A 25,397-nucleotide genomic window follows, 5' to 3' on the forward strand; every position below is an offset into this window, starting at 1 on the left:
TGAAGATTTCATTCAGAAGGCGGCGCGTAGGGGGCGTTGCCCGCCTCCGCAGCGCGTCTGGCTCTCTAGCCAATAGCGGGACACTATGCAAATGAGCGCCGCGGTTAGCCTGCGAGCGAGCAAAGCAGCGAGCTCAGAGTCGCTGGCGAAACGCAGCTCGGTAGCAGCGTCGCCGCGGCCGGAGCTTGCAGGCGGCTGTTTTCGTTTTCGATTGCAAGCGGCGGTCAATGGAGTATAAAACCCGCCCGGGCTCGAGGTGGTGGGACTGACTTGTCCAAAAGGGAGCGCCTCTTCCACTCCCTGCCCCAGGCCTGCGAGAATGAAGTACAAGGTAAGAAGATGGGTTGCTTTGAAAAACTTTGCTCGCCCCCTTTTTTTCGCGCGTGGGGCAGGAAACGCGCGTGGGACGGGCAAAAGTTGTGCATGTACTTTTCCTGCTCCGGAAGATGTATTAGCAGAGCGGAGAATGGCGCGAGCCTGAGCCGCCTCGGTGCCTGGATTCAGGGTCGAGCCAAAGTTAAGGATCTGTCGGGAAACTTTTCCAAACTTCTCCAGCGGTGTCTCAGTTGTGTTCAGTAGGTCTCTTGAATTTAAAAGCAAAAACAAAAAGTCGAGTCGAATGAGTGACTGCGTTTAGTCCTTGCTAGCAGCCAGTTTTTATTTTGTATTTTGGAGGGGAGAGTTTTGTTGCGGTTTGAAAACTTCTAACCAGCCTCAACTATGCCTCTGACAAGCTCGATATTTTCTCATCCGCTGTTGATCTGCAAGACAGTTAACGCTGTCTCTTCCTCTAGCTCCTTACTTGTAGAGCAGCCTCGCTCGCTTACTCCAGAGTAAGGCTGCCCTTTCAGGGAGAAAGACCGAAACAGCAGCGCAGCCCTATACATATGTCTACTCGGAAGTAAGACCCATTGAGTTCAGAGGGCCTTCTCTCAGGTGAGTATAGGACTGCAGCCTCAAAGTTACCGTAATATTTCAAAGTAAATGAGACACTTGAGATTTTATTACCTCGTTTTGAAGCTCTTCGAATCCTTTTTGGGATAAAATATGTGTGGGTACCTTTTTTGGGTGTGTGTGTGAAACAGTGGGTTAAAAGAAAACTGTTGTGGAACAATTTAAACCTTTGCTGGCAGAGATATCATTGAATAATAGATAACTGAGAAGAGGATGTCATTTACAGTCAGTGATAAAAATAATTTGCAGAAAAGGTGTATCAGAGAGTTTCTCTGAGTAACCAAATCAAGATAGCCTGTTCTTCTTTCCTCCAGAAATCAGGATGAGATCGGGATTATGTTGGCTGCATAGAAAATATTTAGATGTCAGCATAAGGCTTAGCTGTTGACTTGGGCTTGGATTTCTCCCCATTTTGCATGCAAATCTATGCAGAAGATCTGAAAAGATTTCCTTCCATCACGTAATGGAATTGCTTTGATAAAGTATAAAACATCTCAGTTCCTGTTAAAGAACCAGTTTTAAAAACTTAGTGCAGTGGACCAATGAGATCTGGGTTCAAGTTCTTGCTACTCAACCAATCACCTCACTGGCTACCTGTGGGCCAGTCCCTGTTATGTCTGCCTAGTTGTGAGGATAAGAAGGGACCGTCCCCATGTTGTTCACCAGCTTGAACACTTTGAAGGATGAGTGCTTTACAAAATGGGGCAAACAGAGTTTGATGAAATATAAAATTCTAGACCTGTACTTTTAGCAAGAGGGCTCACATGTTGATTTAATGTGATTCCTGCTGCAGAGATGTTACCCATTAATACAAAAAAGTGTAGCCAGAATCCTGCACATTTCAGTCACTTGGAATGCATTGTTGTCTTGCATTTTCCGCTCTTTCCAGTTTGCTTAGTTTCTAGAGTTCATTCTAGTCCTCTTAAAAACCCACATTCGGGCTGTGAGGATATCCTGTGTGCATGCTTGCAAGGGAATAAAGACAACTGAAATCAGTAGGACTTTATTTGGGAATGTGTGCATTGTACACAATTCTTTAGGTAGCTCTGAGCAACAATCTGGACAAGTATTTGGTAGCAGTGACCCCTGTATTCCTTCGTCTCCCAGGGGTCTAGGAAAACTCTTTCAAGTTAAACTAGGAAAGAGATTGAACTTTGCAGAGCTCTTTCTAAAGGAATTCTGTTTCAGAGCTTTTGTGATTGGCTCCTTGCAGTCAGTCACAGCTCTATACTGATTAAAAATATGTGTGCTTGGTACAAGAATACCCCGGGGCATCAGATCAGCAAATAGCATCTACTGCAATCTTGTTTTGTTGGACTCAGAGGGGAGGGGGAGGGAGGGGAAGGTTGTTCCTCTGCCAAGAAAAAGGAAACCTGTCAAGGTCAACATGAAACCGAAAGAGTGAAGGAAGTTCTTTACCTTCCAAGTCGAAGTTTGTAACTATTTATAATGTTGTGAGTTAATTTGGCCACAAGTGGTGGTCTTACTACATGGCTGTACAATGCATAGCTCCATGCTAGTCCCAGCCTATGATTATAGCCTCTAGAATGCAAAAAATAAATACAGTAGAGTAGCAAATAGTCATAATGATAATTCATGCCTGAAGGTACACTAATTCTTATCTGTAATAGTATACATGAACTTCAGAATTTCCCGCATGCCGCAGGGGAATTAAGAACCAGATCTCATGAATGATGGGCCCAAGCTTAGGAGTGCTATAGAAGATTCGGGTTAAACAGTGATAGGCTGTGACAGAAGATCTTGAAAGGCAACTAAAAGCTTTCTTGAATTTAGGGCTGTGCTGACAGTTCTTTTCCTGAGAGATGTCTCACAGTGCTAACCCCAGGATTTGCTCATTCTCTTTCTTTGTAAGCAGATCCATGGCTGGTGGCAGCACCTGGCATAGGTGGGCAGAGCGTCTATCTTGGCTCCCTACACTATTATTATTTTTTTAAAATGGCCCACCACTCTGAGCAGTGTCACATGGTTGAATCTGGCCACCATTTTCATTTCCCACAATGCCCCTGACCTAGGATGATAAATTTAAAGGGTGTTTAGGCCTAGCTCTGCTTGAAGCGCTGCCTGGCACTGCTAGGAAAGCTTTCCAAGGTTCACAAATGGAGGAGTGGGTCTGCCAGAGGTCCCTGAAACCTAGAACAGGCCTGGATCAACACCCAGGCAAGTGAGCAGGTGGAATTGTGAACTTGGAATCTTGGAGAGGGCAAATGAGTATGTAGCAGGTTCTGGTGGTCAGCAGTAGAACCTCTGTTGAGGTGTGAACCTGGGCAGGTAGTAGATAGTACCAACTCTGGGAGAAAAGGAAGGGGCTTACAAATATTGGCTTCCAAGTAATTTTGGAAGAAATATATTGGCTATTCTTCATGGCTGCCAACAATCCTGCCGTTTCCTCAGTTCCCATTGCACGGATGGAAGATACAGGGAGCAAGGAGGAAGGATCTCCGACTTAGTGCTACTCTTTGAAAGCTGTCAGGATCTCAACCAGCCTCAGTTCAGAAATACACCCACTTATAAACAGTGTTTTGAAAGGAAATGTGAGGCCTATGCACCTGCCCAGCTATTGAGATCAAGGAACATTTTGCTGTTGGCTTCAACTGGGTATGGGATACTCTGCCTTAATTGCACCGTAATCCCTTTGGGATTATAAAATCACCTTGACATTTCTGGTTATCCCTTTTTTATCCTTCCCGCACTGCCAAAAGCAACGATCCTGTTTCATATATAGATGCAGTCTCCTTCAAAACACTGAGTGCATGTGAAATGAGTAATTTAATTCAGATGACTGACTGACTGACTGACTGAATACTATGTAATGCTCTTAGATGGAGCAGGGCAGACTTCTTTTGTGCCAGCGAGCAGGCAAACCATAAAATCAGAAGATTTTTGCCTCTATAAAACCTTCCTGGTAAACTAGTTTGTTTACATTTCTTAGGGACTCTGAAGTATTTATTTAAACAGTTTACCCAAGGCTAACATTCTTAAGCTGAAGTCCACAAATCATTCACCCTGGAGTAATTCTATAGATTTCACTAATACTGCTACAAACTTAAAACCGTTTATCAAAGTTGATGTAACTTGAAAAACTACTTCTGTTGCCTTTCTTAAAAGCAAGGCAAACAGCCAGCATCAAATATATTGCTTATTTTATGTGCTGCCATTTATTATTGTTGTTGTTGCTTTTGTTTGCCTAACAAAATGAATACCCCTTGTGGTTTAATGGATAGAGAATTGGTTTGGCTGCAAGACTTCAAAGTCTTGCTCAGGTATAGAGCTCATTAGATTGGTCTGGATCAAATTGCTGGTCATCAAAGTCATGCCACCAGTCACTTTCCTCAAATTCATGGCAAAATCTGGACACTTCTCTGAAGCATACATTTTACAGCTTGCAAGAATACACATGTTCCAACAATTTCCCTACATCTTTTTTGATGTCCTGGAATTGTAATCCTAGAGTTTCCACTGTTGTGTGACATAAATGCCTACTATTTTAATAAACAACTGTTGTTTTCCTAATAACAAAGCTTTGATTTGGCCGCTACTTAAAAATAGAAACTTGATAAGATGGATAGTTGGCCTGAGCATGTTACAAAGATTCACCTGCTGGGCAATAAGCTGAATATATTATGCTTTCCAACAAAATCTTGAAACATCATTGATACACAGCAGTATTAATCTCCCCACTCCCATACATTGCACTTCATGTGTAATCTAGTAGATGTTTGAATACTTGTAATGTGGGGGTAGGGAACCCTTTTCAGCCAAAGGGCCACATTCTCTTCTGGACAGCTTTCCAGGGGCCTCATGCTGATGCTGGGTGTTGCCAGAGGCAAAAGTGGATGGAAGAGCAAGCGTAAATTTTGCCTCTGTGCAGTAGGGTAGTTTCAATCAATCAATCAATCAATCAATCAATCAATCAATCGATTTTACATCCTGCCCTTCTTCCCAAAGGAGCCCATTGTGTACACCCACCCACACCTCTGTATTCTCCATCCAGACAAGGAGGCATGATCAGAGTTCTAGGACACAGTCCAACCAAATTTGGAGAGTATTCTAGGGCCAGGTAGAGAGGCCTGGAAGGATGTAGTTCACCTTCAGGCCTGAGAGTCTCCACTCATCCTATAAGGCAGGGGTGGCCAACTCCCAAGAGACTGCGATCTACTCACAGTTAAAAACTGGCAGTGATCTACCCCATTTTGGGGGGTGCAGTTTGAAGTTGTTGGTGGCCAAAGTTGTTTGGCTTCTTTGGGGGGAGCCAGTGATCTACCACAGATGTCCAGTGATCTACTGATAGATCACAATCTACATGTTGGACGTGCTTGCTGTGAGGCATAATAAGAGTTGAGTACCGCAGCTGAGGTTCCCCAGGGCACCATTGGCGAATTAACTTCCATGTTTGCACTGTTGAGAACCACCTGCCACGTTTGAGCTTCATTCCCAAGAGCATTCCGTCCCATTAAAATAACGAGAGCTAGCTGTCTTCCTTCTGTCACGGCAACAAAGGATCTTTGCTGCAGCACCTCAGAGGCCATCACATTGGTTAAGGCCCACGTTGTCAGAAGCATTGGAAATATATCTGTCCATTTCTCCAAGCCTTTCCCCCATGCCCCTTTGTGTGCCAAAGTCTGATGTGCATAGACCTTGGCAAATAAGTCCTCCCTGCCCTATAATTTTTTCTGATGGGAGTGACTTGTGGGCAGAGGCCCAAGGCAGAAAATTGTAACTTGGGAAGCGGCTGTGAGCTCTGCATTCTGAGAAACAGAGGCAGCCACCGGGACGGGCAGTTGCCAGAAAGTGTCTGGCCAGAGGAGGAAACCAATGAAAGGCAGCATTGCCTGAGCTTCAATGGCCTGCGCACAAATTCCTTTAAATGGCAAACTGGCCGAGGAGAAATGCCTCAGAGGGCCATTTTATGGGTGTGGCCCCCCACATCCCTGACCACAGCTGCTTCTCAGCTTAAACAAAATGGCCTGAACAACAAATTTCCCACGGGTGTCTATATGCCATTTTAGAAGGATGCTACATAGGAGAACTCTTCTGTTGCCTTAGAGATGTTGGCACATCTCTACTGGCAGTGGCGCGTAACCCATGGGTGCAGCCAGGATTTTTGTGGGGGGGGGGGAAAGAACCTCAGTTAGCCATGTATTTTTATTGACTTAGGGGGACAGCTGACCTTCCCTCCCCCCCCCTTGGCCACACCCATGGCATAGCCTATGGCAAAGTAATCAGAGAGCACATATAATCTTGCATCCAGAGAGGCTGGAGGGATGTGGTCCATCTTGTGAGGAAGGGTTGGAGAAGCTGGGTAGATTGCAATCTGTAGATAGAAGGTTAAGGAGAGACATGATGGCCATCTAATATCTGAAGGGCTATCATGCAGAAGATGAAGCAGGCAGGACTGAATCCAGAGGGTGTGCGATGGCAAGGAAGCGGATTTCAGCTAAATATTAGGAGAAACCAACAGTAAGAGTTGCTCAGAAGTGGGACAAATGGCCTTGTGAGGTGGTGAGCTCTCCTTCACTAGAGGATGGCTGTCTCTCAGGGATGCCTCATGCCAGGGAGGCAAATGTGGCCCCTGAGACATCTCTTTCTGGCCCTTGGAATGTTCTCCAGAGCATCCCCCTCTCCCCAGGCTACTGCCCTCACTGGCACTGCTTCAAACCCCAAGGTTTTTTTGTCTACCTGGAACACATCCTTGAACTCTGATAAGGTCTCTTAAAGACTAGTTCAAAGGTAAAATTTACATGTGTTGCTCCACCTGCCTTTGCCTCTGGCTCCGCCCACCACTAGCACATGGTTCAACTGGTTGCCTGGAACAGAATGAGGACGTTGGACTGGAAATGATTTCTTCTTCCTGGTTGTGGTTGCAGATTCTTGAATGGAGAAGGCCTGTAAGGTTCTTTCCAACTCTAAAATTCCATGATCGTATTGAAACAGATTTCAGTCAACCAAGCTGTAGGCATAAAATTGGAAAGAAATGACTAATAGCAGCGAGTAATTGCAGGTATTTTTTTTTAATGAAATAATATATCACTGCACATCTTTCAGTTAAGAAATAGGTGAATGAGTCTCTTTTTTAAAATGCCCCATTAGAGAAGGGGGAGGGATTAGCATTTGTTTAAAAGGTGATTTGTAGATAACAAATTGGGATTTTGAAAAGACTTCAAATCATCAGTGTTTTAAATAGCCCTGTTGCTGTAATTAACACCTGCCTGTTACAAGCCCTCTCCCCACCCCTGTTCATTGCCAGGGTACTGTGAACAGACCTTAAGGTCAAAGCAGAAGAGGACTTTATAGAATGAAGGCTTTTCAACCAAGGACCTGACCGCTGTGATTTTTTAGGAAGCGCAGGGTATTCGCTTCAAGGAGGAGTTCTGAAACTGTGCCCTACCAAGCCTCTCTAAGGTCTGGTCCGTGTGTTATGCTGAGCCAGGGTGTGGTCCACAGTGATCTTGCAAATATGGTTCTCCCAAGGAGGACGTGGCACTCACTGTTCCCTGCTGGAGCTTTTTAGGTTCATGTAGGACCAACGGCTAATCCACGGTTTGGCTTAGCATGCCATCCAAACCCAGGATAGTGCTAAAGGTGCTTCCTGCTTGACCACGATGGGCAGCCAAAGGACAAACTGTGGACCTGCAGCATCTTCCAAGAGAGAAAGGGACAACTTTTTTTCGCAGTCGCTGGCATCACTAGGAAATCCTGCTCTGTGAAGCCCTGGAGAGTCAGTGCTGGTCAGTGTAGACCAAGAGTGAGGAGCAGAATGCCTGGGGGCCAAACGCTACCATCCAGGCCTCTCTGCTGGTCTTCAAAACTCTACCAGCCCTAATTTGTATTCTTCTCCATTATCCCTGGATTCTGATAACACCTCCTGCTGGCTTGAATGGAGGACAGAGAGGGGTGTGTGAATGCGTGTAGAAACCAGCCTACTGTTTAAGAAGCCTTTTCCTAGCTCTCCCATCTCTGCTTAGCTGGAGGTGTCAAGGAGTGAACCTGGGGATCTATACTTTCTGCGTGTGCGGTACAAGCTCAGTTGCAATACTCCAGCCTTTCAACCTAAAGACCCTCAATTTTCAGCAGTCCTTCTAACAACAACAACAACAATGATGATGTCACTTGAGCTATCTCTTCTTGATTCACCAGTTTTTACATGGACAGGAACATATGGAAGATGAAATGTGCATGGATCCACAGATGATCCTGCATACCGTTTTACAGCCCTGTACAAGTGAACTTGGCTTACCTACCTAGAGTTCACTGGGGTTTGCTAGCTATCTGATCATCCGAAGCAAACCTAGGGAAATGGTGGGTAGTTCACAATATGCAAGGCAGGGGTTGGGCATGTGTTGCTGCTGCAGAAAGCTTGAGGTATTGATCATCTATTTTTAGGTACTTGGTAGGAAAGGGAGAAAGCTGAGCAAATTGGTCTGTGAGGTCTTCGATTTGGGCTACAGCAGAGTCGTAAATACAATGTCAGCAGGCCAAGGCAAACACAACAGTATCTCTGGGAAGGATTACTGTATTTCTAACCATAAGTGCTTGCTGTCTGTAACCAAGGCAATGAAAGACCTGGAGCATTAAGCTATGTAAAAAAAGGGGTGGTGGCATGTACTTTGCTGACCCAAACCCTGCGGTTTTGTTTATTCCTGACATTCCCCTCTGAATGTCACAGCACAAAGTGTGGTAAATGAGATCAGTAAAATCTTAATACTAATAAAAGAGATTCCTCTGATTTCACAAGGCATGGGTAACTAGCAGCCTTTAGGCATCTATAGTCACCCGATACTTTAAAGGCTCTACATATTATTTTGCATCAGCATTGACTCAAAGAGAGGAAAGATAATTAATGACACGCTTGGTCACTGTTTGTAGTCTGTTGTAAATACAGCACGCTATCCGTCTCCTGTTACAGTCTTGCATCCTGATGAAGTGGATGGAAGATGAATGCACTGCATGTTATGGGAAGTCTATTTTAGCATGAGTGAAGAGGACAAATGCAAACGAAAGAGATTCTGTGGGACATTTTAAATTAGAATTTCAGGACATCCTCATTTATCTGGATGCCCTGGAGAACAATGAAGGGAGCTTTGTCTTAAAAAAAAGGAGCTATTATTTTCATGAAGGTTACATGAGGAACTGACTGCACTTTCAACTACACTGTTAATGAATTGTTTTTGTTTGGGACATTCATTTCTTATTTTACATTAAGGCTGCAGTCGTGTACATACTTACTTAGGAGTAAATCTCACTGGACTCAGTAGGACTTCCTTCTGCCTAGGCATGTCTAGAAGTGTACTGCCTGAACCAGAAATTACCACTCCATAGCAACTATAGTTCTGTGGATTTTGGCTGCACGTTTTGAAAATGTTTGTTGCTTCCTTCCTTTTGGATTGTCAGCTGGCATTATAGTGGAAACTGCCTTTTCTAGTGAGAGTTTTGCTATTTAAACAGATCTGTTTGATTCATTTCAGTCCCAAGGATCTCAGAGAGCAGCTGTACTTTAGCCTCTCAATAAAGCAATCACATGAGGGAAATTGGGTAAGAAAGTGATAGGGATTTGCCTTGTCTTCCGAGAGCCTCATTTCAGAGCAAAGATCTGAACTTCGTTCTCTCACACCCAAGCTGGACACTCTAAAGGTATGTGCATTAATGAGTGTTTCAGGCAGAAGGTAACAGTTGGCATCATCTATATAGCCCTTGAGATGTTTCTTGGCTACAATTCTCACCATCCCTGACCATTGACCATCTGGCTGGGGCTGATGGGGGTTGGAGTCTGGAGGTCCACACAGGTTCTCCTCCCCTTATCTAGCATGACTTTCTGCATGATTCAGGCTTTGCAAACCCACACCACCTTGTGTAATCTTGTAATAAGTGTTGGCTGTTACATTTTCAGAATTGTGCTAAGAAAGGACATATAAACTGACTTAGAACTGGGTAGAATTTGCTACCCAGAAGGACAGTGTTGGTGGCAACAGAGCCAGTGGTGTTTTGCAGAGAATTGTGTTGGTTGCCATCTTAAGACAGTGATGCTAACTAATCTGCCCAGTGACCATGTTTATCTGTCCATGAAACTGGAGACACTTTATGCACTGTATGTGTGGGAACTTTTAAGAACTAAGCAGAGCCAGAGTCTCATAATTCTTTGTTCTGAGTCATTGTTGAATCCAGCTAAGTGGGAGTGGGAATCTGCTGCTGAATCACAGATTAGCTAGAATTCAGAAATATGTATTGCTCCTTCTGTTAGTCCACTAGATGTCCCATGTACAGCTAAACACGCTCAGTGAGAGAATTGGAGTGAGCTTCTGCATACCTAGGAGACCCCTGAGATATGCAAGAAAATCTTGGCTTCTTGGGGAGGAAAATACCCCAAGTTCTTGAAAAACTGGTAAGGACCAAGAGCTGTACTTGTGTGCAGAATTTCTGCTGTCGCTGAATGTTGGCAGGAGAGAGCCCTACATAGTCACTTGGGTTTCCTCATAAAGGGAGGGATGATTAGGTATTTGCACCTCTGAGCCCAATTCTTTTACAGGATTCAAACAAGATATTTCATGGCTTGAAGAGGGAGGCTTCAATGGCTTTCAGTGGAGCTGACTCCATGCAGCCAGGTTCCCTGACCCAAGTAAGGAGACCACTGTTCAAAAATATGTGTTTGCATCACTTGCTGGTTCAGTTGTGCAGATGCTCATTCATATACACATCCATGTTCAGGGGACACATATGTGTTTTGCATTGCTTTCAGCAAGATGCATGTGGATCTCCTTAGTTGGATCAGAGCAAGACAGCAGGAATGGGAGGATATAGATATTAAGTTTTGGTAAGCCCCACAGCATAAAGAAGATCAGGCTTACAAAGTGAAGTATTTACTGGTAAATGCATCAATGAGGTGTTCTGGTAATTAGGAGAGACTTATGTTACAGCACAGGTAATCTACCAATCAGCAGTGAGAACATTATGTGTATCATACAGAACAATTTCTGCCAGTTACAAAAATCTAGATTTATGCATCTTCTAAGCCAAAATGTGATGTCATTTACCTTGGGCCAGTTTGTCTCTGACAGCTCATACTGTTCTTTTAAAACGACTATTTTCTTTCCGCTTCTTTATTCTGAATAATAGTGGAAATTCTTGTCCATTTTTAAGTGTTTATTCTTTGCCCTAAAGAAAATAATTAAAAATGAGAAGAAACATTTCAGTTGAGAAACATAGTTTCTCTACGGTTGGTGAAAATGACCCAACTTTTTAGTCTCAAAGGGGACAAGGCCAACTCCTGCTGTTTGAAGTTTGTGTTTTTACACCCATTCATTCATCCATCCATTCATTCATACAACCAGGCTGGATTAGTATGCTCCAAAAGAAGGGGAGAACTAAGAATGGATTCAGTCTGCATGAATGTAGTTGGCATATTAAGAGGCCCTTCTTAAGATGTGCCCCATTGACTAGGAAGTTGAAATTTCAGCGGGAAACCCTGTGACATGTACAGAGACAATAGCCTTTGAGGAATGCTTAAAAATCGTGGGAATAAAGTCTTGTTTCCCACTGAATGCCATCTAGCTCACTTCATTATTATTTTTTTAAGAACCATGGAGAATTGATGTTTAATCTACAGGTTCAAACAAACTGTGTGGCATTGTAATTTGTAATAGAAGAGTCTGGGTTTGTGCCTTCATTCTTTTCACCAGCTAATTCTTTATAGAGTTAAAATGACTCTGGAAATCAGCTGATGTGGAATTTTCACATATTGCTCCTCTTAACAAGACTATACTGAAGGGATCCTACTTTCAACCCAGCTCTAGTAGGTGGAGGTTTTCCATTCTAGTTTAAAAGTTGTGTGGAAGCTCCTTACATTTAAAGTAGTCCGATCTTAAGTAATTATGTTTCACAGGCATAATGGGGATGAGAATGGGCTTCCCTTTGGTTTGTTCGGCTTTCTGATCAGAGATTTTTTATAGCATTGAGTACTACGATGCCGGATAACATATTTACATGTCAAAAGTTCAGGTCCAAATTATGCCTCCCATCTCTATTGCACTGTCCAAAGTCCATTTGGAGGGCCTAATCCAGTCCACCGGTTGGTTTAATCTGGCCCCTGTGGCATTTTATTTTCTGGGGTAAAATCCTAAAAAACCCCAACAACTTCAACCCTTACAAAAGGTCAATAACTCTGGTCGGCCCTCATGGCCCTTCACTTCATGAAATCTGGCCTCTTTGAAAAAAGTTTGGACACCACTGTTTTAAAGCAATGTGTTGGATCCATCATTAGTCATACTTGGAGTAGATCCATTGAAATTAATGGATATGACTCCTGGTAGATAGAAGTCATGCATCTGAGCCCAGGTAACCACTAACAGTAGCTCTCCTGAAGATTTCATTGATCAGGCAGGGATATAAGAGATCAAGCAGCCCCTGAGATATCACGGACCCAAGTTGGAACTAATACAAAAACCTTGACCCTGCCAACCTGAGTCAAGCTATTGAGTACTGTTATGGAGTAGCTGTTGGTTCTCCCACCCCCAATATGTTATGGGAATTTTATTCTAGATTGCTTATATGGGAAATATACAGAGTGTGGGCAGTTTCAACCACAGCAGATTTCAGTGGGTTCTTACCTCTTTTGTTTCTCTCATGCCCACATCCCCCCCCCCAAGCTTTTTGCCTCCTAGCACCCAACAGCCAGTCTCCTTTCACATTTCCTGGTTTGCCCAAGGGAATGAAGTTAGCTTTTCCACCACACACTTCTGGGTTTTTGGCATGGTAGTATTTAAATCCTAGTGAGATAATTCTTGCTTTGCTTGGTTCTCTGCCTTCTGCTACCATCCCTTTGGTTTCGTAGTTTTCCTTCATGCACAGAAATGATGGTGTGGTCTTTAAAAGGAAGCCCCCTTCCAGTTTAAGAATTATTTTAAAATAGATAGCTCTATAGGAAAAGGGTGAGGGGGGGGGTTAAATATATATATGACCAAAATCCTTTGACTTTGTAGAGTTTCCAAACACTTGGCTAGTCTGAGCTGGGAGGCAGAGGGTGGGGTCTGTCTCTTTCAAAGGATATGTAAGGGCACGTCACTGCTAATGTTCCACTGGAAAAGAAATGAGCGCCCCATGGAGTTCTGGAAATGTGATATGGTAGCTTGGTTGCCTCTCTCCTGCTTGCGATAACTGCTTCATCTGGAGTTGTACTAATGTGTGTTGTTCCCTGGTCGCTGTCCGTCATGTGCCTTTATGAGCTGACACCTCCTTCACAGCAAGGCTGCATAGAATCAGTCGGCTGGTGATCTCATAAATTCCTCAAGTCTGCAGCAGGATCATCGGCCCTTTGGCACACTAACCTACCTAAGCCAGAGGATAGTGTGCCAAAAGCAAAGCAACGGAGCAGACATCTCCTATCAGCACTTGGTAGCCCCAGGTAAAAGCATACTGTTTTAGATATTACAACACTGTTTCTCTTGTGCCACAACCTTTGGGCATATTCTGATAGAGACCGGGGATTTCTGAGTATGTGTACATTCAGATGGGCGTGAGGATCAGGGTAGAATGTGCTGGTGTGTGTGTGTGTGTGAGAGAGAGAGAGAGAGAGAAAGAGAGAGAGAGAGCGCAGTGTGAGAACGCAAGCAACAAAAATGAAATCCAACTCCACCCTGAAATCTGTTTTGGGTTTTGTAGAGCTTGTTCACAGGCCTTTTAAATGAATAACAATCCTGTAGGCAAACAAACAAGCCAAGAGCCCAACCTTCACCCAGACTAGCACCACTTAGCATGTGTTGTTAATTAATGGACATTGTTCAGAACGAAGATCCTTGGTGAGCATTCATATGGTCTGCTGGAAGGGACAGCCATAAAATTCCAAGGGAGGAATTCAACAATGGACTCTTCCGCTCTTCCCATCAGGGCAAACATTTCTGCTTGCCAGGTGGAATGAAGCCCCTCTCCTCTTGCCATGTGCTGTTCTGAGGGTTCTCCTCACCCTCCAGAGGCAATCTGAGCGAGTTGGCACAAGGGGGCAAACGGGGGGAGGAGAGGAGGGGAAGCTCCATTGCACTAGTTAGAACCCCTTGTGTTGACATCCACCAACATGCTGGCTTAGTTAAATCTGGCCCTGAGTGTTTGCACACGATTCTTGCAGGGTGGTGGCACTTCTTTGTGTGGGCTCCATGTGACAAGCTGCTTCTATGCAGTGCTTCGCTTGTGCTGCTGTGGCACGGTCAACCTTCCCAGTGTGGCCTCTCTTTGGGGGAGCAGAGAAGGAGGGACATTCCACCGGTGCATCCATGAAATTGCATTTCCAAGTGTGGTAAGCTCCATATTTGAAGGAGGCCAAGGCAGTCTTGCATGGTTTCTTTATGTGATGGAATAAATGTGCTGTTACGGGGATTGCCACATTTTGAAGCAAGTGAAGTAATGACATCTAATGTAAATGAATCTCTTAATATCAGGGTCATGCGTTCGAGCCCTGCATTCGGCAAAAGATTCCTGCATTGCAGGGGGTTGGGCTAGATGACCGCCATGGTACCTTCCAAGTCTAAAATTCTGTGATTCTGTAAGAATATTAAGTCTGGAGTCTTACAGGATCTTCAGCAGCAGGGTCTTGTCACAGTTCCTTCTGCAGGAAAGATACAGAATATCTGAAACCAGAATGCCTGTTTGTTTCCTAACTGATTCCCATCTTTTTGCTGCAAAGAGAGTATAAATTACAGTAAGAGAAAAGGCTTGGCGTGCTTTCGCAGGATCATTCATGAAGCCTCAGTCATCCCTGAACTGCATCACAGTCTTGAAGAGTGAGTGAAACATCTGGAACCTAATAAACCTATTGGCTATATGCCTGCCACACCTTTAAAATTAGACTGGCATTGCCTGGTTCATCTTGGAAGTGAACCTGAGTTGTCGTGCCAAAAGAGAAAATGCAACTGGCATGATTTTCCCGCCTAAAGCAAAAGACCTTAATAATCTTTTTTTTCAAAAAAAGGGGGGGAAGCATTATGGTTGAGGGGGCATTTTTAAAAACTTCTATTGTTTGAGGCTGATAAACTTCACCACTGCATATTCAGATCCTCCCGCTTTGTAACGTAGAGTGAAATAAAGGCAGGCAGCTCGCTGGAAGAGTGAATTGAGAGACTTGCTTTTCTCCTGCCCAGGCCAACATTTTTCCACACTCTGCTGCTTCCAGACAACTTGGCAGAGCTAGTGGGCTCAGTGACTGGCAGCCTCTGCCCTGGAGATGCACAGGAATGAAGTGGCCGGGCATTCAGAACTCAGCACCTTCTCATGGCTCCTGCCAAGGCTGGGAAACCATCACTCTTTATTTGCATTAAAAACACATCATCCAGTTTTTGGGTGGGGGGTGGAATATCTGACTGCCAAATAAAGCACACGGGTGGAATTATTGTTGGCCAAAGTGTTCTGCAAAGAGATCCCTCCGATCTCCCCTCACGAAACTCTTTGAGTACGCTTTGTACTTGATATGAAAGTTTGGCCTTCTGTGATAATGGTTGTGTTTTGCCTGAGGGTTACAAGAGTAATGACGAACACACTGGCTTCTTAGGTTTGTACTTTGCAAGTGTCTCATAGCTCTAAGTAAAGACACATCAGCAAAGCCATTTATTGATCTTGGTGCAGCTCCTGCAGTCAATTTTAGCTCAGCATTTGCATGATCAAAATGCCATCCTGCAACAACATTGAGATTTAGGGCACTGCTCAAACAAGGTGTTTGTTTTGCACTGTCCATAAATACTTTGTCTTCATCAAAATGCCATCCCAATCCGCAAATTCAATCTGGATTTACCATTTCCATGGAAAATCCACTTAAATAAAATTAAAAATGTGGAACTGGGAAATCTGGCTTAAAGGGAGGGAGCGGGAAATCAAGGGACATTTTGATGTGTGCGATATTGTGCGAACAATGTGAAAAACTTTCATGTTTGAGTAGCACTAAATTCACAGTAAACTCTGATGTGGAAGTGAGCTTAATCTCAATACTGTTGTGGCAAACCACTTTCTAGAAGCTGTTTCATTTTCTTTAAATATATATAAAAAAATGATCAGGTTGGAAGCCCATCCCATAACCCTCTTGTATAATAACCACCCTATTTAATATTTCTGTGACAAATGGCAGCTGAAGGGGGTCACAGGATCCTGTGGACTTCCTCTCTGTTGACAGAAGGGGAGGTAGGTTAGGTTAAGAGCCAGTGACTGGCCTAAGGTCATCCAGTGAGCTTTGTGGTTCAGCAGGGATTTGAACCCTGATCTCCCAGTCCAGTGCTTTTAAGCTGCTACCATGATGCTTGCATGAGTTTTTAAAGCGGTCAGAGAGCACCAGAACAGAACAATGTCTGCATCCTTTAAGCAAACAAACAAAAATCAAAAGACTCTAAAGCCATAATGTTTCTATCTGTGGCGGGATCTGCACAGCTCTGGTTCTCACAGAATCTCCTGCTTTCCACAGATTTGTGACACACAATGCTTCAGTAGTTTTCCTCCTTGACAGTACAATACAATAGGCACTTTATTCCAGGGGTGGGGGGTGAGGGAAGCGGAAGATAAAAAAGAACCGACACAGAACTGCCTGCCAGATTCCCGACTAGAGATGTCCATTGTCAGCCTTCACAACATAGCATGTGCTTCTCTCTGTTGATACCCTGGCCCTGCTTTATGGCTTGGGGCGTTTTCGCCTCCTCCTGTCTGTGTCAAGTCCACGCAAGTTAATAGCTCACAAGGTTTAATGGGCTGGTGGTGCACTGGTGGGAGGAACTCTCTTAACTTATTAAAGCTTCCTTGCTGGTTCACCAAGAGGTTGTTCTTATTTGCCATGTTGAGAATCAGACCTCAATTCTTCAAGTTCATTAGGGGATACTATGCCACTCATTCTCTATATGCCTAGCCTACCTCACAGGGTGGTTGTGAGGATGAAATGAGGAGAGAAAACTACATACAGTGGTACCTCGGGTTAAGAACTTAATTCGTTCTGGAGGTCCGTTCTTAACCTGAAACTGTTCTTAACCTGAAGCACCACTTTAGCTAATAGGGCCTCCTGCTGCCGTCGGGCCGCCGGAGCACGATTTCTGTTCTCATCCTGAAGCAAAGTTCTTAACCTGAGGTACTGTTTCTGGGTTAGCGGAGTCTGTAACCTGAAGCGTATGTAACCTGAAGCATATGTGACCCGAGGTACCACTGTGCAGCACTCTGAGGAACTTGGGCAGTGTGTGTGTTTAGAAAACAACTGGGTTTTGTGTGGCTGGAATGTCACCATTTTACAAAGCAAAGAATCGTATCTGCTGCTGTCATCACTGGCCCCTAGCAGGTTACTCATGAAAGGACTGCGGCCCTCAGACTGCCAATTCCTTTGGACTTAAAGCCATGCATATGGAGAAAGGGAGGCAAACGGTATTAGAGGCAGACCATTCTTTCTGCCTTTAAATTTTTATTATTAATAATCTTGAGAAATTAGTCACTTGCTTAAGCTTCTGCTTGAGAGGCTTACATCATCCTTTTTTGTTTGAGCTCTTACTGCTCCTCCCTCCTTTTTCCTGTTACTGTCTAAACATGAGTGAGATAATTGGATGACCTGTTTAGGGTAGTTTAGAAACGGCTCCTAATAGAAACGAGCAGGCATTTCTCCTTTACTCAGAGGTGATAGTTTCCTTGGTAGCTATAATAATAAACTCTCTGTGTATGTAGGTGGCAGTAGTTGGGGAGGCAGGGGCAGAGAAAGAAAAGTTAATCATTCTGGTATATGATAGCTCAATGTACACAAGTGTACGTGCCTGGGAGCATTTCCCCCGCCTCCTGCTATGACAAAAAGATTCTGGTGAAAGAATGGATGCTTAAGTTGTTTTCTGATGAATAATTGTTGTCTGGGGGAGAGGCAGATTAAGGGTGCTAGGTTTTTTTTGGGTTTTTTTGTGGCCAGTTTTGTTAGCCTTTAAAGAAGCCATTGTACACAATCTCATGGTGCTGCATTAGTTATCATCTCTCTGTTTGCTCCATGGCTGCGCACCCACCCACCTACCACTGTCTTGCAATGGACGTCATTCGCCCTGTTTACTTTATGAGGCCGGATGGAATACTCCCTGCGTTCCCACCCCTGCCTCTGACTGGCCTCTTTCCCTTTGGCATTTTAAAGCTGTCACTTCATATCCTTCTTGAATGTTTCTTTCATCTCCTTGCCCTGGTTTTTATTTTAATGAGTAATTTAAAAAAATAGCAGGCTCCTGTTTTTATATAGCTACTTTTGTGGCCTAACAACCCACATCATGGTGTCATTTCAAGGAGGAGTATTCTGGAAGAGAGCTGCAGCTCAGTGGTTAGAGCATCTGCTTTGTGGTCCCCCATTCAATCCTTGGCCTCACCAGGTAAGGCTGGGAGGACCTGCTGCTGGCCAGTGTCAACAGCACTGATCTAGCTTGAACAGTGCCCTGACTCAGTACACTGGTACCTCGGGTTACAGATGCTTCAGGTTACAGACTCTGCTAACCCAGAAATAGTACCTTGGGTTAAGAACTTTGCTTCAGGATGAGAACAGAAATTGTGCGGCGGCGGCAGCGGGAGGCCCCATTAGCTACAGTGGTGCTTCAGGTTAAGAACAGTTTCAGGTTAAGAACGGACCTCCGGAATGAATTAAGTTCTTAACCCGAGCTACCACTGTATAAGGCATCTTCCTGTATTGTATATTGTAGCAACCTAAACATCAAAAGAAACAGAGGCTTCAAAGGATGGGAACCCCACACAGAATGATGCAAAATAACTGGCCATGTGACTGATCAGTGCTAACAGTTCTGAGGAAATGGAGGGAAAGTGTTTTTTCCCAATAACTGTCACTCTTGTATTTAAGTAGCTTGCTTACCACAGGTATCCAGGAATTCCATGCAGGTGCAGTCACCTGCAGGATCCCCCATCCCTGACTAGTTGTCTTAGTTTCTATGCGAGCTGCAGATACAGTAAAGTCTTTCTTTATTCATAGCCAGCGAGAAGCTGCAGCAAGGTGGCAGCAAGGGAGGGAGGGAGCACTCCTACCCCTTCCCATCTCCATTGGTCCACTTTGTAGCCTATTAAAAGGACTAGCAATCCTGCATTTCCATTCTGGCTGCAGAGGAGGGGGCTCTCCCCTACACACACCATGCCCAACACAGAACTGTACAGCAGAGACGACTCGCCTCCTAGCAAGCTAATAACATTTGCAGTCCAGTACCTTGTGGGCATACTTAAACTGTTGTAACTTTCTTTATTTACCCCGTTCTTTAGCAGGATAAAAGGCTCCTGGAGCTGTGTACAAGTACAGACAGTCCCTGCCCTCAGGTTTATAATCTAAAATGTATGACAGGCAAGGAAAAAGCAGTGGGGAGGGAGGAGGAAAAGGTAAGCTCAGGTTCCAGTATATATGTTTGCATTAATTTTGAGCATCTTTAACATTTCATGGGCACAGTGGCTCCCAGCTTGTGATGCCTGGTAAACCAGTCTAGCAAAGTGAGGCCATTTTAGCTCACTGGCCAAGTCCTGGTCAAAGGAAAAGAGGGAAGACTCTTATTGATTCCTGTTTGGCATTCATGGTTCTTTTTTCCTGGCACCCAAAATTATTACTGACATTTTGTCTTATTCCCCCCCCCCTTCTGTCTTCGGTGCATTTGTTCTAATTAAAAGCTGGAAACCTGAATGGTTCTGCTTGACTACTCAAACTAAATGTTTGCTTCCTGTTCACCCAGCTGTAAATCAGAGACCTGGCATGTTAGGTTTTGGATAAGTCAAAAGTAGTTAGGCTTGGTGCTTTAACTAGTTGTAGCACCTCCCCATAAAACGCAGGTAGGAGAAAGTGGTGTACTACATATACATCTGGCCAAGGGTAAAACTTTGAAAAAGAGAAAGATTTCAACAGGTGAGTAAGTTTTCAAGTGACAGTTATCATAGAGCAGATCTATGCTTCGGGTGTGAATTTGGTTGCTACACAGGAGTAAATAGATACCCCTAGCACAGGGGTGGGGAAGCAGTTGCCTTCCAAATGATGTTGGACTGAAATTCCCATCTGTTCTAGCCAGCATGGCAGATTGTCAGGGGTCACTCATCTGTGATATCTAGCCCTCATAGAGAAAAAGATTTCCTGGGCTCTGCTCTCACCTGATACCTTCTATGCAATTGGGTGTTCCTTTATCACATATTAATCGTGGCTCATGTCTTCCTAGTCCGCCAGTCTTTTTGGAAAGACAGATTTGGCTAAATACATTTTTATCTGCTTATACAGTCCTGTTTAACTCACATGATAGCATCTTTATTTGTTCATATGTGTTTGTCTCAAAGCTGGATATGATCTTTGTTAATTTGTGTTGATTCATTCTTCTGTATTCATTTTGCCTTGTATCCTGTTGATAAACCCAATAACAAAGAATTAGGATTTTTTGGATGGCAAGCTTCAATTGACCATATGAGTTGAGCTTTTGCTTTTGTTTTGCCGGTTTTCATTTGTTGAGAGAACATATTTTAATCAATAGTAGTATGAGTGTAAAGATAAACCAACTTAGTTGTTCTATACTATCTTTGGTTCTGGTTCTTGCAATAGTGAATAAAGCATTTAATCTTGAACATAGCTTCTTATCCTTCTCAAGAAGACACCTGTGTTGATATTTTGATAATATGCAAATTTCTTTAAATGTAGCTATGTTATGAGTGAAAAGTCTGATTAAAATCTCTTGATTAGCTGACAGCCCTACTTAGAACGTATTTTGTTATTTGTGGTGCTCTCTCAAGCTTTCTCTCCCCTGCCCCATCAAATCAGCATAATTTCACCTTCAAATAAGAATACTTATTAATTAAAGGCAACAGAAATGCAGGTTGTTGGGTTTTTAAAAAATAAATAAATCTACATTTGAGGCTCATACAGTCATTCCAGATTGACTTGATTTTATTCAGCATGCTAATCAACCATGTAGTACCTTAATTTAAGATACATTAAACTGGAAAAAAATTACTTCGCAAATCCACTCCCTGCTCTTTTTTGAACGAGTAAATAATAAATCCTTCTAGTACTGTTAGAAACTAGTACTGATTTGTGTTTGAGGCAGGGAGAGACTGGAGCTTCATCCTCTGCTGTCAAAGTTTGCCTTTTTTCGAAAAGTAAAACTGCTTTCTCCTTCGTATAAACTGTCTGCTGTTAAAAGGACTTTCCAGAAGCCACCAACCATCAGCTTGTTTAGGATGGGCTGTAACCATTCATTGCTATGTCTATGTGTTTTTTGCACTACATATACATTTTCCTCTGAGAGAAGAGAACTCTTGCAATTCATCTACAGCTATCTAGCTCCTCTGGAGTACAGGACTGGGCAGTCTAATGGCTGCCAGCGTGCTTTGCTTAGGACCACGTGAGCCAAGAAGTAAAGCGTTCTGGGCCTTTGTGAAGGCGTCCAAGAATGACAGCCTATACAGCTTGTCTGCTTCCCACTGACTGCCTAGTTTGGCTGACAGCTTCAGTACCGAATGTGCCAGACAGCCATGTATACAGAAAGAAAGAGAGCGAGAGACAGGCAAAGCATGTTTTGTCTGCGAATGGAAACGGCATATTTTTAAAAAGAGGTATGGGTTGGCTCATGTTATGAAGTTGCAGAGCCATATGCAGAGCCGGGGTGCTACTCTGTAGTGGTGGATGCAGAGTTAGGCCCAGTGCTCGCATTACTCTGGTGGGATGGGAACCTTCAGCGGTGCACAGCTACTTCCTGAGAAGCCCGACCATGCAGGGAGACCCTGGTCCAAAGCTCCTCCCCATGGCAGGGTTAACCTTTCTGTAGGATCTAGGGGTGTCTCTTAATCCCATGGTGGCTCAGGAAGCAGTGAGGCTGCAGGGCTATCAAGATAATGTCGCTGGGGGCCTTTCAACCTGGGAAGGTAGCCCATCTAGGAGAAGGAAAGCTCTGATCCTAAACCTCCACAGCCTTGCAGGACATCTCTGGAAGAAGAAAAGGCTCAGCAACTTTTCAGCAACTCTGCAGCTAATCTGGTGTCAGACGTATTGCTCTGCTTTACTTCGAACCGCATCATCAAGGCCGGGGGGGGGGGCATCTTGTTGTCTAGGCAGACCAGGACCTCCATGCACCCTGCCCAGGCTTGTGCCTCAGGGAAGTCACTTTGGTGCTGCTAATGCAGTGGTTTGACTTCATCCCCGGAGGCACACTCCATTGTCTTTCGAGATACAGTGGTACCTTGGGTTATAGACGCTTCAGGTTACAGACTCCACTAACCTAGAAATAGTACCTCGGGTTAAGAACTTTGCTTCAGGATGAGAACAGAAATCGCATGGTGGCGGTGTGGCAGCAGCGGGAGGCCCCATTAATAGTTCCCATTTTCTAGAAGGCAAACTGAGGTTGAGACACAACTGACTGAGCAAACATTTGACCCTGGGTTTCATTCCAGCATGCTTATCCCTTTTATTGCTATTAAATAAGTTAGCAGTTTTATGCATGCCACATGAAGCATGCCACATGAAGTAGTAGAGATTTACCTTCCATTTATTCCTTTCAACACATGACTTAACACTTCTCATACTTGAGTTTAAAAGCAGCAAACCTCATTGTTACCTAGGAAAATTTTCACAAAAGAGGCATACTTAAGGTTTTTCAAGACCAGACTGAGGTTGCAGTTTAGCAAATTCAGATTCCTGGTCTCCTATACACATGATGAATAGGTGCCATGGCTTAGCTGGTTAAAGCGCCTGTCTAGTAAACAGGAGGTCCTGGGTTCGAACCAGCAGTGCCTTTAGAGTACCTTTCATTACTGGGACGTGGGTGGCACTGTGGGTTAAACCACAGAGCCTAGGGCTTGCCGATCAGAAGGTCGGCGGTTCGAATCCCTGCGACGGGATGAGCTCCCGTTGCTCGGTCCCAGCTCCTGCCCACCTAGCAGTTTGAAAGCATGTCAAAGTGCAAGTAGATAAATAGGCACTGCTCCGGAGGGAAGGTAAACAGTGTTTCCATGCACTGCTCTGGTTCTCCAGAAGCGGCTTAGTCCTGCTGGCCACATGACCCGGAAGCTGTATGCCGGCTCCCTCTGCCAATAAAGCGAGATGAGCACTGCAACTCCAGAGTCATCTGCGACTGGACCTAACGGTCAGGGGTCCCTTTACCTATACACATGATGAGATCCTTGGTTATAAATGTAGAGCAGAGATTTTTTTGGCCTGCATTTGAACTGGTATTTCAGGATCGGAATCCTAACTCCCAACTTCCAGGGCCCCATCACACCCCCACAGAGGATATAAAAGATTATGTATGTATATTTAGACAAATTGACTCTTACCATAAAGCAGGGATCTTACACTCTAAATCCATGTCTCTCCAGATATTGCTGGACTCCAATTTCCATCAGCCCCAGCCATCATAATCGGGAATGATAGGAGTTGTAGTCTAATGAGGTCTGGAAGCCCAAAGGTTCCTCAGCCCTGCCATAAAGAAGCCTATACCTCTTTCTCTCTGCTTTTTAAGGATATGGGGCAATTAAAAGTGATGGGGGAGTGAAGGCTGCCATTTTGACTTTTGGCTTCAGGTGTGTCAATGTCCATGGCTGCTGTCATTGTGTTTTTAATGTCACATTTGTGCGATGATCCCCCCTTACTCGCACCGAACATTCTTCTTTAAAGAACCTGAGTGCGTCTGAGATGGAATATGTTGTGCTGAAGTTCTCTCCTCTGTTTTTTCCTCAGAATCTTATGGCAAGAGCTCTCTACGATAATGTTCCAGAATGTGCAGAGGAGCTGGCTTTCCGCAAAGGAGACATTTTGACCGTGATAGAACAGAACACGGAAGGGCTGGAAGGATGGTGGCTTTGCTCCTTACACGGGCGGCAAGGCATTGTCCCGGGCAACCGTGTGAAACTTCTCATCGGCCCTGTGCAGGAGAGTCCCTCTAACCAAGACATGGCCAATTCGGGATCTGTACACCAACCTTTTAACCAGCCAAAGATCTACCAAGTACCTAGTGCTCATGCTTCTCCTCGGGATCCGGTCTACCAAGTGCCGCCTTCTTACCACAGCCAGGGGATTTACCAGGTACCCACCGGCCATGGTTTTCAGGGCCAAGATGTCTACCAAGTGCCTCCATCTGGGCAAAGGAGTTTTGGCGGAATGGATACCTCCCCTATAAGCAACAAGGTGGGTCAAAAATATCTTGAGGCATCTGTTTTAAAACTGTTTCCTTTGGCTGTTTAGTTTTGGGATAGGGAAGGTATCTGAACGTGGTGGACTTCGACCCTCAAAAAATAGATAAAGCCTCAGTTAGTCTGGTGTTTTTTTTTTCTACCACCAGTGATAATGAGATTATCTATTTTTTAAAAATACATTTTCCAACATTATATATATATGTCAGCATCGCCCTTGAGCCAGTGCCACCGACTGGACTCATCCACTTCAGCCCCGACTGGGCCAGGCGACCTGGGGTAGCACTTCCAGAGACCACCTTCTGCACAGGAACAGGTCGAAGTGCTGTGGATTCACAACTCAGAGTTGTGAGCACCAGATTCACTCCCGAAGACAGCCGTTGCACAGCAGAGTATAGCAGAGCATAAACCGCTCAGAGAACAGCTCTGTACAATAACTACTTTTATTCTATCTACAACTATCATACAAACTATATACAGAGCAAAATGGAGAAGCTGCAACCTTATCTATACAGAGATAACACACACTCTCTCTCTAACACTCAGTCTCTCTCTTTGATGTGAGGCTGGAGCGGAATAAGTAGTGAGCAGAAACCGCCTCCCTCCTCTCTGGAGAATCAGCAGAGAACATCAGCATATTCTTGGAATGGGAGGGGTGAAATCTCCTTTTTTTCTACCACCAGTGATAATGAGATTATCTATTTTTTATTTATACATTTTCCAACATTATATATATACATCTTACAATTGCCTTTGATCAACTCATATCTCAAGACTTCCCAGTCTCCATGGCATCTTATTTGATCCTGCTAGTTGTGCTACATATCCTTTTATTCCATCCAGTTTCATTCTATACTATTCCTAGTTGTTATTAACTGCTGTTGACAAATCAAACCCTACTTGGAGGTTTATTTGACTACTGTACCTCTTTAGATACCCTCCAAAATGTTCCCACTCCTCCCTTATCAGTGTCTCATCTCAATTTCTTATGTTTGCTGTCATAGTAACTAAGCCCACATACTCTATTATCTGATCTTGCCACTGTTCTTTTGTTGGGATTTCTTCGTCCTTCCATTGTTGTGCATAGATTATTCTAGCCACTGTGGTCGCATAGAAATAGGCAGAGTACCTTCTTGGGGATGTCACCCTTTGTTATACCTTGTAAAAATTTCTCCTTTTTTGGAAATATAAACCTAAACATCTTTTATAATTCTGTATAGATTGTCAGCTACTGGTCCTAAGCAAGACAGAAGATTGAGTCCTACAGACTCAACTCGTTCTATTATCCCCTGTAGATAACAGATAATAGAACGAGT

General features: G+C 44.1%; 1 protein-coding gene across 3 annotated transcripts in view; it reads left to right on the forward strand.

The window, feature by feature from the left end:
- Window positions 1-25,397, forward strand: part of NEDD9 (neural precursor cell expressed, developmentally down-regulated 9) — a 67,429-nt gene that overhangs the window by 8,182 nt on the left and 33,850 nt on the right. The window contains exons 1-2 of one of the 3 annotated variants that reach the window (XM_083747193.1): window positions 106-331; window positions 23,630-24,076. In XM_083747193.1, the coding sequence (XP_083603319.1) occupies window positions 320-331; window positions 23,630-24,076 (459 nt within the window). In that variant the 5' untranslated portion in view covers window positions 106-319. Of the gene's footprint in view, window positions 1-105; window positions 937-23,629; window positions 24,077-25,397 lie in introns of those variants that run through there. The other 2 variants (XM_083747195.1, XM_083747194.1) reach the window with 2 other exon arrangements.

Source organism: Podarcis gaigeae (assembly GCF_964106915.1).
Source record: "Podarcis gaigeae genome assembly, chromosome: 7".
NCBI lineage: Eukaryota > Metazoa > Chordata > Lepidosauria > Squamata > Lacertidae > Podarcis > Podarcis gaigeae.